This window comes from Perna viridis, chromosome 12 (genome assembly GCF_037379345.1).
Source record: "Perna viridis isolate PV_CMFRI_1.1 ecotype Kerala chromosome 12, ASM3737934v1, whole genome shotgun sequence".
Lineage (NCBI taxonomy): Eukaryota > Metazoa > Mollusca > Bivalvia > Mytilida > Mytilidae > Perna > Perna viridis.
The window spans coordinates 31,575,655-31,594,051 of NC_142456.1; the positions used below are offsets into that span (position 1 = coordinate 31,575,655).

Below are 18,397 nucleotides of genomic sequence, written 5' to 3' on the forward strand. Positions count from 1 at the left end.
ATTATCACAGGTGCTGAAGAACACCTAGATTTTTAAGGTGTGCGGAACTTGTTTTGTGCATGAGTTCCATCTTTATGCTTTCTTGGTACAAGTAATCATATTTGGTTATTCATGATAACCAATTGACTATCCAATTTGATATATAAATTTTCTCCATTATTCATTGCTTATTTTCAACACAAATTTTAAATTTTGTGGACAGTGGATTGAATTCGTGTTGTTACATTTTGTAACGTTATGGTGGGAGAAAGTCCAAAAGTAAAATCACCGAATTTATTTCAAAGTGTGAATCAAAAATTTTTACACCTGGGAATATTGGGTAAATCACTGCTATAATAAGCCAATATATCATACCTATCTCAGAGTGTAACACACATGTCTAAAAATAGACAGAGGAAGAGATAGAAGATCAATATTTTTATGCCTCACTTATCTCCAATGGGAGTATAGAATTATGGGACCAGTATTTAGATAACCCATATCTTACCTTTGTAGTATGATCTTGTGATATGCAGCTTTCAATGAGGCAATTCTCTGGTACTTGAGATTCCATATTGCAAAACACTTCTTCATAGTTTTAGTTTGTATTCTCCCTTGGATAGAGCTCTCTAGAGGAAGGAGGTTCTGTTCTTCAGGGGTAACTGTACTCCACAAGTGGACTATCTTCTCTGTGTGCTGCTTGTCTTTGGCCTAGTCAATTAGATGAGTTTATTTAGCATGCATTAACATGGTACAATAATTGGCTGCATGTGTAAAAAAGTTACAAATTAAACCCATCAACAGATCATATTTGCATCAAATGCCATATCTAAGTTTTTTTAAGGTGGAAAGAACCTAGTATGAAAATATATACTTAGAAAGAACTATTTGTGTAGTACCAATTTTCATTAGTGTTTGCACGATGAATAACCATTAATTTAAAAAATCAATATATGTAAAATTTCTATTGAAAACACAGAGGCTATTGTTTATTCAAAACTCCAAAAACCAACAATATTTTGACAAAACAAACAAATTGATTCCCTTGAAATGCATAAGTACCTTCAAATTAACAAAACTCAAATCAGTTCATTAATATTAATTGACTCAAATTTAATTTTTTAAACCAGACTGGGTACTAAAACCATGAAGTTACATATGTTATTATGCTTGGTATATACCCAAGTTGTATGGCAATCCATCAAAACAGAAAGCTGATATTGGATAGCAACCAAAATCACTTATAGCCTATGCCTTTATATTTACAGCCACATACCAAATTAGAAATAAAGCCATCTGATTGAAGCCAAGATTTATGTTACAAAATCTTCATTAATCTTTCTAAAAATTGAAAAATTGTGAAGTACCACAATCGTTTTGGAGTCCAGATAATTTAGACAAAGTAAGTACAGATGGAATGATGGACTGACAAGGAAATTACAATATGACACCCACTCACTGAGCAGGATAAAAAGAAACTACAAACCTTTTCAAACCAGACAGGGAATATCTGTCTGTATATTTTCATTGAATAGTAATGATGAGCAGCAGCAGACAACTGCTTCTTGTATCTACTGTAACACTTATAGTCATACCAGGCATCAAATACTCTCCTCTGAAGGGAGACAGTCTGAAATTGAGAGGAGAAATTGGTAAAAATAACTCTTCTCTGAAGGGAGACAGTCTGAAATTGGAAGAGAGAAAATACTCTCGAGGGAGATGGATCTTTAATGGATAGAGACAAATAAATAAATCACTCTCCTTGATATGGAGATTGAAAAACAAAAATTAGAAACAGTCTCCTCTGTAGGGAGGCTGGGAGTGAAAGAAAAAAAAAAATTTGAAAATCAAACTTGAAGATTTGATTTGGTGGTCAGTTTGTTTTATAATGCTGAACCATAAATAGACAATCTAATAATATACAGTTAGGGAGGTAGACCTACAGCTTAGATAAGGAGGCAGACCTACAGCTTAGATAAGGAGGTAGACCTACAGCTTAGATAGGGAGGTAGACCTACAGCTTAGACAGGGAGGTAGACCTACAGCTTAGATAAGGAGGCAGACCTACAGCTTAGATAAGGAGGTAGACCTACAGCTTAGACAGGGAGGTAGACCTACAGCTTAGATAAGGAGGTAGACCTACAGCTTAGTTAGGGAGGTAGACCAACAGCTTAGATAAGGAGGTAGACCTACAGCTTAGAAATTAAATTGAAAAAAGTAAAAAAAAAGGCCTTTCATGCTTGTTTATTAGTATTTCGAGTCTGAAAAGTAACAGTAATTTAGTGGTATTATTCTGTGCAACAGCCTACCAAAAATGTCTGCAAAATTGTTGTGGACCAGAGGTCCATGCTTTAGGAAAATGAATAGCTGACATAAAGGGAAAAACGATTTTGTGACACGATTTTGGCATAAGTACACACTGCATTTCTGCACTCCATTCTACATCAAAAGTACTACCAAATTCCAAAGTGTTTAATTGTTTTTGGATATTTGTATCAAGTTTAATATATCAAATGGAAATAGAGAACCAATGATGTAGTAATTTACTCTTTGACACATGTGTTAATAAGCACATTCAGATATTACATATATAAAAAAGTACTAGAAAGACTAAAACTTCTTAATTTCCCTAATTTTATTTTTGGAATTCATATCAAGTGAAACACATGCTAAATTCATATTACTATGCATATGCTATATGTATCTGTATCTTAACATTATTTTTAATTGCACATTTCAATGGTGATTTACCAGTATTCTTAATTACAAACAGAAACAATCACAGTGATTTAAGGAAGCAGAACTAGGGCAAGGAACATAACTCCTGGAATCAGTGATATGTTTGGATCATATTCAATTTCACCTAAGCCTTGAAACAGAACGAAATCAGTCCAAGTTACTTTGATGCTTACATGAGATTGATGTAAAATGGTGAATACAAACGTTCCAATGATTTGTAAGAATTATGTCACTTACCCTAGGTCTACCTCCTTCAAGGGTCTATTAAATACTGATATATTTATACACATAACTTTATCAAATTGGTAAATTGCATGATTTTAAAAAAGACCTATATTAACAAAAATTCCTTACACTTTGTACTCTGGCTTTAGAACTACCATCATGAGCCTCTCTCCAGACCCTGAACACCATCTGTTGTGTCAACTGTTCTGATCTCTCCTTCATCTGGTTCGTTGCTGCTTTAAGTTCTCTTTGTCGAGCTGTGAACTCTTTCCATTGGTCAAATACATTACTTAATGGCCAGAACCTTAATCTCTTGATGAATGTGGTCACTATGTCCTGTTAAGCAGAAATTGCATCAAATATCACTTGAGCAACGGAAAAAATATTTTATTTAAATGTTGGTAAGCTCGCATAAGGGATGCCCAAAGCATGCAATCAAGCTCTTTAAACATGTCAACACTTCATTTACATGTATCATCATCTCCCTTTGCATGCATCAGACAAAAAATGTATTTACTCCATACATAAAGTTTCATTGAAATCCATTTAGCAGTTACACACAAAGAGTTCAGCTTACAATGTACAAGGACAGATGAAATGCATTAATAGACTAACACTGGTTTCCACATTGAATATATATAACCCAATTTTTTTTTGGAGGGGTATAACCCAATTTTCTTTCTGGAGGGGTCTAATTACTACATTATGGTCTTTGGTTTAGGTAGTAGACCAACATACCTTCATTCTCTGTGTCCTGACAGCATGCTCTATAGCAAATCTATTATCCAAGAATGAAGTATCTGACAACGAAGGTTTGTAATCTGGGTCGTAGTCCACAGCGATACGACTCATACTGGGAGACATTCTGTAAAGACAAAAAGATTGTTTCAATAGTGAAGACGAAAAAAAAAAAGAAGAGAAATGGAAACATAGGAAAAAGATACTTAAGACCATTATTTAAAAGTATGACTTTTCCCCCATAAAAAGGAAGTAAATGTGTAACTTTGTCAAAGGTCACATGCCGGAAACAACCTGACACATTGAGGCAGCTCACTAAACTTTGAATCATTCCCATCATAACCTGAGGGATTTAACAGTTAAAAGTTGACAAAAATATGAAGGCACATAGGCAACAACAAGTCATGGGCATTTATAATTTATTTCTTTGACCATGGCTGTGAATTACAATGTAGTATGAAGGCCCCTTTTCTTATGTTTTCATCTTTCCAACATGTAGACGAAACTCCAAGTTCAATGTCCAGTGAGGTTTCCATATTAAGCATTGTTACAAAAAGATGGAATTTAGTTTGCCTAAAAACAAATGCATGTGAAAAGTCATTTGGAAGTAATTAGTGGCAAATGAAATCAAATGTTTAATGGTATGATACACTTGTTCTGTTAGATACAGTACCTGAACTGATCCGTGCAACAAAAATTTGCGATCCGTCATCGATCAATGATCAGTTTCCGGTCAGTCATCGATCTGTCAAACCGATCCATTAAACCGGTGATCACATCACATGACCATTGTTTTCTTGGTCAATTTTACACATATTTATATAATATAATAGATTTAAACATCAATTTATACTTTTATTTTACATTTATTTTATTTCAAACATATCTTACATCATTTTACAGAACAAAACTGTGATCAGATTGGTCACCGGTCATCAATCTGTCAACGGTCATCGATCCGTCAAATTGTTGCGCGGATCGGTTCAAGGACTGTACCTTGGCACTCAAATTAATACAATGTTAGACAATTTGTGTTGTCACCAAAAACTAAAGTTTGTTATAATGACTATGAAGTTGGGCAAAAAAAGAAAGGGTATACAGGGACCAGTAATTGAAATCCCTCTTTTTAATATTTTTTTATTTTAAATTTTGTGTGTGTGTGTGTGTGTGGGGGAGGGGGGGGGTCGATTGGGAGGAATTTTTATTTTTCTAACTATGGAATATGTAAGTATTCAGCTGTTAACTTTTAGTACCATAGGAATTTTGTATATTGTTTTATTTATTAATAATTATTTTTCTACAATAAATGTAAGATTTCAAATCCTCAGGGTGTGTGTGTGTGTGTTTTTGGGGGGGGGGGTGGAGAAGACAAAGAAGCAACTATAAAGGATATGTCAGTCATGTTAATTCATAATCTTTTTTAAAATAATACCATCAACAGGAATTTTATAAATGGGTAAAAACCATTATCAGTTAAAAGTAGAAAACACTGAATGGATGTTTTGTTGAGAAATCCTTTAAATACCACAGCCTATATACATGGTCATTGGGCAATTAAAACATAGAAAGGATAATTTACATGTACCGGTACAATGGCAAACAAACAAATTTACATGTACATGAACAAAAGGGTACATAGGGATCAATCTTATATAACCATTTGTACTCAAAGAAAACACCAAAAAAAAAAGGACCACAAATACATGATTCTGGTCGGAATGACACAGTGAATATAGATTAAACACTGCAGGACCATGAAACTCACCCTCTTATATACAAACTGTGGAAATTAAAACTTATAAATATATTGGTTTAAATTACATGAAAAAAAAACTGAGTTGATATCTACATATGAACCATACATAGATCAAATAACATACATCTACTGTACAAAGTTGTTACTGAAAATGTAAAAGTACTTGCTATTTTTGCGGTAAACAGAAAATTGCGGAAAATAATATTCGTGAAATTTGTTCTAGACATAATTTAGTATAAACTTTTTTTTTGACACCAACAAATATGTTCACTTGACAGAATCCGCAAAAATTAATACGTTTACAGTAGTTAAGTTTGTTTTTTTTTTTTTTATCTAAATAAAAATATGTTGGGTTATGATTGCTATAAAGAAAAAAAAAAAAAAAAAAAATTTTGTACATTAACCCATATTTGCATTACAGAGAAAAAAGTCTAAAAAATTCTGAAATTCAGATTAACCAATTTCAAGTACAATTCAATACTGACCTTAGAAAATATGTATTAAATATTGCTTGGCTAGAAATTATGGCCCTTTTAAAAATCAAATGATCATAATACAAAGTGAAAAAAAATAAACGTGCCAAAAAATTTAACAAAAACAAGATTGAAAAGTATAACATGTAAAGCATTATAAATAATAGACAAATGGGAAAACAATTTAATCAATTAAAGTGGCAAAATCATTGAAAGATAGTCATCCAGTGTTCAAAATTCTAGGTTTCCATGAGAAATCCCTAAATGAAGATTTAAGTTAAAGAGGTAGACCCAGGGTAAGGGACACAACTCTTACAAATCATTGGAATGTTTGTTTTCAGCATTTTTCATCAATCTCATGAAAGTATCAAAGTAACTTGGGACTGATTTCATTCTGTTTCAAATGAAAACTTGATAGGCTTTGGTGAAATTGAATATAATACAAACATAGCAATGATTTTAAGAGATATGTCCCTCACCCAAGCTCTACCACCTTAAATTTTGCTTTCAAAACTTTACCAATCCTTTCAAAAATTCATGTTTTCTACAAGTCAAATGGAAAGTGGGGCATAAAAACAACTATCCCTCACTAAAACTGCACTTGCCCCCAGTGATGGGAAAGTGGAATCCTATAACACTATCATAAGCCTAGAATCTATCCAAGTAGATTTAGCCTACCTTCTATTCCTAGGAGTTCCCAGAGCTGGAGATGTGAACGGACTCCAGTGATATTCACTTGGATCTAGATCTGTTAGGTTCAACTTCTCAACAACAGAGGCTGAAAAAAATATAGTTACTTTAAAAACTTTTTGTACCCAACACAACTAAAAACTAGAAAAAACTATGAGCAATGCTAAGTAACTTGATAACCCTCACTCCCCCCATTTAATAAAATGCATAAATTACCTCCCAATTGATTTGGATCAAAATATAAAACATACATGTGCACAGTAAGAAATGGTGATAAACATTTGGTAAAAGTTCAATTAAATGCCATTCAATGGTGTAGAAGTAATTGATTAGAGATGGGTATCCCTCTGCATAACAGAAAGATGGAAGGAATGAAGTAGGGAGAGTAGGATGGACGTCCTTATCACTATACACCCACCACTCAAAAGCACCTTCTTTATAACTTATTCTTACTTTGAAATTTTGCACAATATGAGTTATCATGCTTTTTCAACGAAAATTTTAGTGCTTTCTGTCTATTTTTTTCCCTTTAACTATTGCAGTTTATCAAAAACCAACATTCAACTTTGAGAAAGGATGCAAAAGATGAACATTTTTTTAAGAAAAAAAATTTGTCATGTACCACCCGCTGCCTGGTTTTTGTGCGGACCCCCTCTTAATTTCTTCAGAAAAGTGGAATAATAGAACATTGCCCATGCATGTTTTTGACAAAACGCAATTAAAGTACAATCACAGTGTTATAAAGATCTTCTGCACTTTTCCAAAGTATATGTATATGAGCAAGCTTATTATCTTAAAAACCTTTGAGCTTAACCACTTGAGGAGACACATTCAAGTAATATCCTTCCAGTTTCACAATAAATTATAGAAGAATTACCAAATCATGACAGTGAATGGTGTTTATTTTAACGACTTTGTAATCCAATTCCATTGTAAGAAATGAAAATAGACATTTACATGTCAAAAACTTGTAATAAGGGCTATAAACCTATATGATTAATGAAGTCTTAAAAACCTAATAGGAGCGAATCTCACCTTGCACATATTTTATGCTCCATTCAAAACAAGACTAGGTAAGAAAATTACTTGAAATTAAATTTTCCTTCATGCTAGCACTTCAAATATAATGTATCCAAACTGATATTTGTTAAATTGAGGACAGTTTTTAAAGTTTTCTTACACCGATTTTACCTGAGTTATCATTGGAGTTGTCAGAAGACTGTAGCCCTAGCTGTACAGAGAATTTCTGTACGGCATCTTTAACACCGATAACAGTCACACGATGCCATTCTGTTATAATCTTCTGTAGTTGTCTTCTCACTAACAACTTCTGGTTCTCTCTGTTAGTAGAAGAGAAAAAATTGTGAATATGACTTGTTTCAATTTTTTCTATTTTGAGTCATACTCTAGGAATTTAGCGCATAATACGAAGTGAAAAAAAAAAAGAAGTCTTGGGATACGATTAGTTCAAGAAGTTGATATCAAAGAGCAACCACAATCACTTACAAGATTTGACCAGTCTACTAAAACCCTAATACCAAATATGAAATCATCAATCCATACAGTGCTGTTTAAATTAATTTATGTCTTTAAATTTTTTTTACGTGAAATACAGTGGGATGAGAAAGCATACTTAGAATGAATAAAATGCCTAAAAAAGGCTTTTTCACAAACATGTATCTGATGAGTGTACTTCTACATGTATTCCTGTGAATAATTTTTTAAAAAAATTTTGTTTGTTCATAAGTTTTGAATTCCTTGATTCATTTTGAGCATCCGCATGTAAGTTATGAATGGAATTTTGATTTTGGTTGAAAATTTGAATTCATAAATTGACTAAAATACCAAAACTATGAAAATCGGCAACCCTTAAAAGATTTATCCTCAGTACTTGTATATACCTAGCAACAATTGTAGCTCTAAAGAGTCTTCTCCAGGTCTGGAAGGATGATTTGACCTTGAAGTTTGACCTCTGCTGTTCCATTAACTGTAATGCCTCCTCCCTCTGTGTGATTTGTAGCTGGACATTATTATGCCACAAACTAAAGTACTCGGTCATTAAGTACATGTTCAACTCCTGAAATTGTAAGGTGTGTAAAATGAAGCTGTGGTCAAATACATTTTACAGCTATGCCTACTCTTTTTACAGTTTTTAAAAGTCCCGCAACTGATAGAAGATAAATTGGAAATCAGAGAATAACAAACAGATTTTCTTTTAATACAACAACACACATTGTCCCTGATAATGTTCTAGGATTTAAAAAAAATTTAGGTTTCCACGGGAAAACTTAAAAAAAAAATATTAACTTGCCCACATTTAAAATCTTTCCATACTTAACTAATCCTTTCAGATATTCAAGTTTTCAACTTGCCAAAGGAAAGTGGAACATAATATATAACTTGCCCACACCAAAATTATACCTGCCCTGGGTGACAATCATATTTACAAAGAGCTTTGATAAGAAAGCCTCACTTCATCTTATCAAGGTAGACAACCCTCACCTTGATTTCTCTGGTTTCCTGTTTGTCTTTGATCTGATCATAGGCTCTCCCTCTCCAGCAGTAGAACAACTGTTTCACCATCTGTTTATTGTGGAACTGTACTGCTGTGTGTTTACGCTTGATGACGGCAGACCAACCCTTTATACAACGCCTCATTTGATTGATGCTTCTCTTTTTCTTGATCTCAACCTCTAGCTGGTGAATTCGATACTGTTGTCTGAGAAAGTGATAATTGATAGAAATGTTAGGTATCAGAATCTTTTTTGATAAAAAGATATATCATAAGAATGAAATTCAATGTAAGTGTTGCAGGCACAGTATTTTTTCATTTTTTATTTCCAATAATACAGGTTGGGACCAGCTGCAGCTCACCCTGTGGTGTGAAGGTTTCCTTATCAATCACTGACAATTTTTATTTTGGTAGGGTTGTTGTCTTTTTGACAAATGGGGCACAATTTCCATTCTTGTTGTATAATAATTTTTAAGACTTTTTACAAATTAACCTACAAATGTATCTGCATCTCTCTGACTGTTAGATTTAAAACTGTGTCATTGACATCTTACCCAATCTATGTCCGTTAGTGTTTCCTTGATTATACATGTAGTAGTTCTTTGTGTATATTAATGTAATGCAAAATTGAAAATGTTCAAACCTTAAAAACCCATGATAATTTGACTGAAACTTCATACAAGAATCTAAACCTGAGGTATGATTGACCAGCCAAAAGAAGTTAAAAACAAACTTAAAAATAAATTTACTGTTTACATTATTGTCATTGGCATAAATAAATGCCCCCCTCTCAACTCTCCAAAAAAAAATAAATAAAAATAAACATACTTCCAATCACCAAATGCAGCCTTCAGTTTCTTCTTTTCAAACAGATCTTTATTCCTCCTACACTCGGACTTGTGTTGGACTAAGTAACGCCAGGAGATAAATACTCTGTAAAGATAATTGGTGGCAATCTATGTACATGCAATCATAAAAAAAAACAAATGGATGGACAGAAAAGGATGAAATATAGCTTCACCCTGACAAAATATAAGTGCATGTATAAATACAATTTATGCATCATCCTGTCTTAAACTGCTGTAGTTGAATTTTCAATTTAAAAGCACAGGTTTGTGGAGAATTCTATAATTGAAAATTTTAACTACTGCAAGTGTAGAATTGCAGTGTGACACAAAACGGTGTGAGATCCTGATCTTTTTGTATGTAAACTGAGTTGAGTATGAGTAAATCAACGAATAAAGGCTGATTTAGTGGTTACATTTATCTGATAACAAACCAGTGGTCCTCCGAAATGAACACGAAGTTGCATGCATTGTTGCACTATGCATACCCCACTCATACAGGAAGTTAAAATCAGAGAGCAACCAGAATTGATTACATTATATGCCCATCTAAATGAAACCACACAAAGAAGTTTTAAATCAATTCATCCTTCGAGAGTTGAGATAATTATGACAAAAATTAGGACAGAATAACGAATGGACAATGCGATTTGAATATACCAACCACTCATTGAGTGGTGGTACAATATTTTGGGCAATAGATTTGTTTTGTTGGGGCTACTGTCCAGTTTTCAAACATTACAATGCATGGAATTTAAACATACTTTAATATGCAGGTAACAAAACTTAAGAATTATAATTAGTGCTTGTTTGGTTTAAGAAAGTTTCTTAAAACATACTCAGCAATGACAGTACTCTGTTGTCTCATTATCATTGGCCTGATCTTCATTCTCTGTTCCGTTGCAGACTTCCATTTATAGAAATGATGTTGTAACAAAGAACTTTCTAGAATGACCCTTGTTCTATCAGCCTCTTGTTTCTCAAGGTCAATCTTCCTCTTGGCATCTCTCCACTTCTCAAACATGACTGGGAAAAAATATTTACAGAACCCTTAACATCAAGCTCATATATATCTACAGTTACCATGTTTTATGAAAACATGAATTCAATATAAAATAGAAAAAGGAACAGGTGGGGTGAAACTTAACAAATGCACCAGTATATAACCTTATTTCAAAATAGTAAATACTTTCAGAGATCACCGAAGATCTTCAAACTGCTTTATATCGAAACAGCACAACTATAGACTATGATGACGGCAAGAGTTCAATTTCAAACTTAATATCAAAGCTAAGTATCAATGTATAAAAGATTACATAAAAGCTGATGACAGGCACAAGAATTACAGCATGGTATTCCATTTCCTTTTGAGCAGGGGTAAACATAAACAAATACTTTTAATATAACTATCTGTCTATGGTTGTCATTTCTTTAGTTATATGGTACTTTTAATCTCATTCATACACTGCCCCAGTTTTACATTGCAGCTTTAGATACATATCACAGGCAGATATTTTTCATGTGAAATTCATGTTTAATGAGCTCACATGAAATCATGTGAACTTTACATGAAATTATCATCATTTTCACATGAAATTCACTTAACATAGAAATTCATGCAAACAATTCACATGAACTCTGTCACAAAGTTTATTTGCTCAGCTTGGGTGAAAATCATGTGAAATTCGTGTGAAAATCATGTGAATTAATCTTGCCTGTGTATTTTCAGTTCAAGTGTCTACAATTAAATAATTTTACCTCTTTGTAGATTGAGTTCTCTTTGAGGCTCTGAAGTAACAAGTAGTCTGTCCAGTAATCTATGGTGACATACAGTTCTCCATACTACTGCAGCTTTTCTAGAAAACAAATAGACAAAATAATTTATCAAGAGGGAATGCAAAAAAAACATAGTAAAGCATGCCTTTGCCCTGCAAAAAATGACTCGACCTTTGACCTTAAAGATAAGAAACTTGAATGTCATTTTAAAAATTCATAGATCTTCTGGAAGGCCAAAATTTGGTCCAAATCCATTTACAGGATCTTGGTTCAAGACTATTTATAAATGACTGTGAAAGGTATATTTGGGCATATACTTTGTTTCTTCACATCTTTGTATTCAATATCAAAATGCATACAACTAAGTCTTTAGCGTTGTTCCATTTAAATCTACATGGGAAGAGGGGGATGCTGATAAATATTTGATTTCTCTCTTGGTGGGTGGTAAAAAATATTTTTTTGTATGTTGGTGGGGGTATGTTTGATAAATTGAATTATGTTGGTAGGGGTGAAATTTTATCTCTACAATTCAATATACCAGGGGGGTTGGGAGATTTTGATACTCTGATTTCCCCAAATTCAGTACTACATGTGCGTTTTTCAACAGATTGATAATTTTTTTTTATATATTCAATTTTTTTCTGGTGGTGGGGGGTATCTTAAGAATCTATAATATGATGGGGTTCTGTCAACATTTTTTTATATTGGTTGGGGGAGGGGGGTCTTTTACAAATTACGCCCCCCTCTCAATGTAAATTTAAATGAAACAGCCCTTAATAATTTCAACACAGCTTTGTTTGTTTGGTGAGGTATAAGAGCAAATTGATATGTGTATGTCTGAGTGTTTTTCCTAATGCTGTAATATGTGTATGTCTAAGTGTTTTTCATGATGCTGTAATATGTGTATGTCTGAGTGTTTTTCATGATGCTGTAATATGTGTATGTCTAAGTGTTTTTCATGATGCTGTAATATGTGTATGTCTAAGTGTTTTTCCTAATGCTGTAATATGTGCATGTCTTAGTGTTTTTCATAATATATTTTCAAAATATTTTAAAAGTGGTGCAATAGCTTTCCCCTTTGCTGTTTCTATAAGCATATCTGAAACTGCAATATTACCTTGCACAGGCATTAGACCAGAAACTCTTTGCCCTCTGAATATCCAACTTTTCCTCAAAGCTCTTTTTCCACACTGTGAGGTATTTAGACAGAATACACTCATTTCTTCTGTGGACAAATACTCTCTTGAATGCCCTAAGAATGATAAGACTCAGAGTATAACATTTTTTTTTTCATGTATACAATCTTATTTCCAAGTGCAAAGATATATGTGTTTATACATTGTATTTGAGGGCTTATATGATTATATGTATATATTCTACGTGTGAAAACCATAAATATCTAGATGTGAATTTACAAATATTTATTGAAACATGACACTGCACTCTAAACATGATATAATATGGATGGATATGTAGCTCTGAACTTCCTTCTGAAAGTTTAAATCTGTAATTGAAGAAGACCATTTTTTTTATTAAAAATTATATCCTTCTTTTAAAAAAAAACCAGAACTGAGATCAATTTGATATCAATTTCTGTCCCTCATATTTTTTTCTGAGCACCTTCAAAGAAACCAAATAAATATGTTTATCTTTTCTTGTTCAATGACAATCACCTGATGAACTGCTTTAGGAAGTTTACCAAAGAACACAGAGGGAGATTTCAACTTTCTATCACACAAAGTCTCAAAAGCCTAGATAGAATTAACCAAAAGGTGAATTTTCAGAGGAATTTCATCAGGTGATTGTCATTTAATCAAGAGAATATCATATCTTTCTTCTGAAGAACACCACTAAATGAGCTGTAATGTGTTCTTAAAATATGACCAAGTTACTGAATAAATAAAGTAATTTTATTTATCCATCAATTAAGTCATTCTACAAAGTAACTGACAAATATTTTGATGGATCAATATACAAATAGAAGGATAGAAACAACTGTAAGTTAATTACAAAGCCCCTCCACAACAACATAAACTAGGGATGGGAGGGTCATGCAGGTACATGTATATATGATAATATTACTACAGCATAAGTGGAATTTGCCATTCTCTCTCGTTTTAAATGAGCTTAAATTCAAATTATGTCCAATTCCATCAAAGTTTTGAAGTTGACAGTAACATATTTAAAGATCGATCAGGACTATCTTGACATATTTCCTAGATTAAAACAAAATTTCAGATGTAAAATGTTGAATTCACATATTGTGTTCATTTGTTTGAATTTGAACAATCCCTTGGACTAAGAAATCATTTTCTCTAGATTGTCAAAAAAAAAAAAAAAAAAAAATCGAATATCACAAATATCACTGTAAATCAAAAGTCAAAGAAATTTTGTTCATGTAAATGGGCTCTTGTGCTGCATAAAAAATCTGAAAATATATATGCACATGTATTTCTTCTAAAAAAAAAATGTTAGAAATGGCAAAATCCACATGACCTGGAATATTTTAGGTGGACCTAAAATGTGTTCTTCTGGTAACCAGTTAAATTATATTTGGATTCTAAGTCAGCAAAATGCTTTAATTCATTATTATTTTTTTATTTAATCAGCATACTTTGAAATAGCTGATCAGTTTTTAGTTTTTGAATAAAATCCAGAATTCTCATAAGTGGATTTTTTTGTCAATCGAATACGTTCTGCTAGGCTTAACAATTTTTTTTAATTTTCAGAAACATTCTCAATAACAGTATTAAAGACTTTGTAGAAACATTCTCAATAACAGTATTAAAGACTTTGTTAAAAAAAAACCTGTGAGGCTGAAACTGGAAAAAAACAGGTTGAACTGAGTTTCTGGAAAAACACATATTTTTGAGGCCCGACTTAGGCTCACAATAACGTAAAAAATAATAATGGGAAAAATCCACACATTCAAACAAACAGGTGACCAATGCAAACTCAATTGTAGGTGACAAAAATATAGAAGAGAAAGATTCAGAATTTTAAAAACCAAATGAATGTTACACAAATGTGACCAAATATTTTGACGTGAAAGTTAAATCGGGAAACTGAAAAATCAAAATAAAACATTAACAAAAAAACTGTAAATGTGCTAAATTTAGCAGTCAACCGTGAACAAAAGGAGTGGTTCAAAGGTTGAGACAATCATTTATCTAAGAGAATAAACAAACAACAAGTTTGGCAAAATGACAATTTAAAATTTTTTATTTTGAGACAGCTTCTTTAATTATTTTTAATCCAAATTTGTTGGTGAAAAAATCTACTTCCTGTCATGAGCCAAACTTGTGGTCCAAGTTTAAAAAGTCTGGCAATAAATTACCTCTTACGCTCCTTTCTAGCTCTGATTCAGTAATAATGAACATTAATGTTACTATTAGTTTTCGGTTGATTTACGCAAGTCACAATCGAATTAAAAATAGATCTATCACTTGTTCCATTCAGTCACTGCATGTAGGATCTAACAACACTCCATTCTATCTATCAATTGTTCCATTCAGTCACTGCATGTAGGATCTAACAACACTCCATTCTATCTATCAATTGTTCCATTCAGTCACTGCATGTAGGATCTAACAACACTCCATTCTATTATCTGTAGAATGGATTGTTGTTAGACCTACATGCAGTGACTGAATGGAACAATTGATAGGTCTATTTTTAATTCGATTGACACAATTAAGTCATAACTATGAAATTGTGGTCTATTATCAATGAAATTCAAAAGTGCAACATATAAATTGTATTCAAAGTTTAAACAATTACAACTGAACTGAAAATTAAGCTTTTTAAGGTTCCTGTGAGTATATGTGGAGTACCAATTTTTCATTTTTTGGCTAAGTCTAAGAAAACAAATACAGTGAAACTTGTCCAAACTGACCCCTGAATAATCAGAAACCTGTCTAAACCAGACACTTTTTATGTCACTTCAAAATCAATTTCAATGTATTATGAACTCAATAAAACCAAACCAATTTTATGGAGGTCAGGGACACAACTCTTACAAATCATTGGAATGTTTGTATAAACAATTTTATTTAGATATCATGTAAGCATCTAAGTAACTTGGATTGATTTCATTTTGTTTCAAATGAAAGCTTGATAGGCTTTGGTGAAATTGAATAAATACAAACATATCATTGATTTTAAGAATTTAATAATGTCCTTTACCCTAGGTCTATCTCCTTAAAGTCAAAATGGGGTTTAATTTAGACAGAGTTCAATGTATAAATCCACTATTGCTTGTAACATTAAGTTTATATTATTACATAGAAAATGGTGTTTTATCAAATGTTCCTAATTTAATAAATTTCAATAATTCACACTGTGCAATAAATTTGGTAATTTCACACTCAGACTTTCTCCTGCCTAAAATTCATAACTGGAATATAAATTCGCCGATCACAGAATTTAAACTCATGTTGAAAATAAAATAAATTATGAAGAAAATCTATACAATACATAAAATAATCAATTGATTATCATGAATAACCAAAATATGATCACTTGAGCCTAGAACGCTGGAGGACTTAACTTGTGAGTGGAACAAGTTCTGCACACTTGTTAAATCTAGGCGTTCTTCAGCACTCTTGGTCATATTTTGGTTTAATCACTCTTGCCAATTAATTATCCTATTATTCTCAAACATTGTACTGATTTTTATTCCATGTAACCCATAAATTTTCACTAATTATCATAAAACTATGTAACTTTACAAATTATAAAAACAAAATCCATGTTATCCTGATCAACAAAACATTTAGGATTTCTGCCTAACTGTGATATGTTTTTCACACATTTAATTTTAAACAGTGATCTAAATTCTTCATTTTAGTGACAAAACTGCAAAGTTTTATCTGTTTTTGTTTCAAAACTGGAATATTTCTTAATATAGATGCAATAGACCAGTTTGAAAAAAAAATGACACCAAAGATAAAACAAATTTGATTTAAAAGGCAGATCTGTCAAATATAATGTTCGACTGACATTTATTATTCAAAAAACTAGTTTACAAAAGAATCCATAAACCATATACATGTAATTACGCCATACCTGATCATTTTACGATGACTCGTATGTTCATGCCAAGCCTCGATAATTTGTCTGACAAGCGCCCTCTGTAGGAAAACAATTCCAGCTTCTCGCCTTTTTTTAAGAACCAGAACATTTGATTTCCAGGTCTGGAATGTCTCTGTTAGAATTTCTCGTCTTTCTTGGGTCTCCACCTCAATCCTTTCTCTGACATTAAACACCCATTTGACCTTCCAGATTTTCCAGGCATTTCTAAAGAAGCAATTAATTTACATCAATACAGTGTTTACTAAATAGTTATCAAATCAAGATGTTGGCATGGTTTATGCTGTGAAAGTACTTTAATTTGCGGATACCAATTTTTGTGGATTAGCGAAAAAATGCAAGTTCGTGGATTACTGAATTTGTGGTTTTGAGGTTTTCAGTATACACATGAATAGAAATTTCCTTGTAGTTATGAACCAAATTTCGTGGTTTGGCCTACCACGGAAATTGGTACCACACGAACAATAGTACTTTCACAGTAATTATAATTCAATACATGCATGTCAATACTACATAAAAGTTTTTTTACTTCAGCTTGGAAAAATCTAAAATTATAAAAGCACTTATTAAAGTTCAATATGCTACAAATGTACTTATATTTTTAGTTAACAAATTCTGAGACATATGAACCAATTATCGACCTAATTTTACAAGGTTAACACAAAATGCAAAAATTGGCTACTAGACCCTTTTGTCTTTACTGCTAGGTAGTTGATAAATGTGTGCGACATATACTCTTGCAAGGTAGGGGTTGGGCTAGAACAAAAGGATTTTCCTCATGGAAGTATATATTGCATAACACTGTATAGACTACCATGTGGTTTAGACAAAACGGAAGTAAATTCAGAATTATGAAACTGATAGTAAAAATCTGAATTTCAAAAGCAACGTTCCACTCCAAAATCAAATAAATTAGATCCGCAACTATGAGAACTAAAAAAAAAATTCTAACATGTTGCCAAAAATAAATGTGGGATGATTGTCAATGACACAGTCATCCACCAAATGTCAAGCAACAAACAATTTAACTTGATCTACAGGTTATCAGATGGTCTTTAATGGTGGGCAAAACCCATACCATAAAGCAAGCTGTAAAAGGCCTCTAAATAAATAATTTTGAAATTATTCACAAAAGACGAAAATTGACTTCATCTATAGAAAAAAAAAAACGTAAAACAAGTTACAATGAACATTATTCTCATAATGAACAGTAAACAGATTTTTCTCACCTGACAAGTTTTTTATCAGCAGACTTTCTAGCTCTCTGAGTGATTAGTTGTTCCCTCCATTGTGTGAATGCCATCTGCAGTGTACTAAGTGTCCAGTGTTCCATACTGACAGCCATATCTTGTTCCCGTTCCTGTTTCAATACATGTGTGGCATGGCACCAGGCTAATAGAACTTGCCTCAGGGTACCAGTTCTACAAGATCAAATTGAATCAGATTCTTACAATTTAATATGAGACAGGTGAAACTTGAAATGCTCCTGAAGAAACATAAATTCATAATACCTTTCATTTTGTTATACCATATGGAAAAACAAGCATTCTGAAATTATTGCATGGCAGTACAA

The 18,397-nt window shown here is 32.4% G+C and overlaps 1 protein-coding gene across 3 annotated transcripts in view; it reads right to left on the minus strand.

The window, feature by feature from the left end:
• Positions 1-18,397, minus strand: part of LOC148602036 (uncharacterized) — a 75,428-nt gene that overhangs the window by 13,264 nt on the left and 43,767 nt on the right. For 2 of the 3 annotated variants that reach the window (XM_088554470.1, XM_088554472.1), the window contains 15 exons: positions 18,054-18,245; positions 16,801-17,031; positions 15,071-15,091; positions 12,851-12,985; positions 11,716-11,813; positions 10,797-10,983; positions 9,941-10,045; positions 9,103-9,319; positions 8,502-8,677; positions 7,792-7,940; positions 6,589-6,688; positions 3,682-3,808; positions 3,073-3,279; positions 1,466-1,609; positions 488-690 (listed from right to left, as the gene is read on the minus strand). In XM_088554470.1, coding sequence (XP_088410596.1) covers positions 488-690; positions 1,466-1,609; positions 3,073-3,279; positions 3,682-3,808; positions 6,589-6,688; positions 7,792-7,940; positions 8,502-8,677; positions 9,103-9,319; positions 9,941-10,045; positions 10,797-10,983; positions 11,716-11,813; positions 12,851-12,985; positions 15,071-15,091; positions 16,801-17,031; positions 18,054-18,245 — 2,292 coding nt within the window. The remainder of the gene's footprint in view (positions 1-487; positions 691-1,465; positions 1,610-3,072; positions 3,280-3,681; positions 3,809-6,588; positions 6,689-7,791; positions 7,941-8,501; positions 8,678-9,102; positions 9,320-9,940; positions 10,046-10,796; positions 10,984-11,715; positions 11,814-12,850; positions 12,986-15,070; positions 15,092-16,800; positions 17,032-18,053; positions 18,246-18,397) is intronic. The other variant, XM_088554471.1, reaches the window with a different exon arrangement.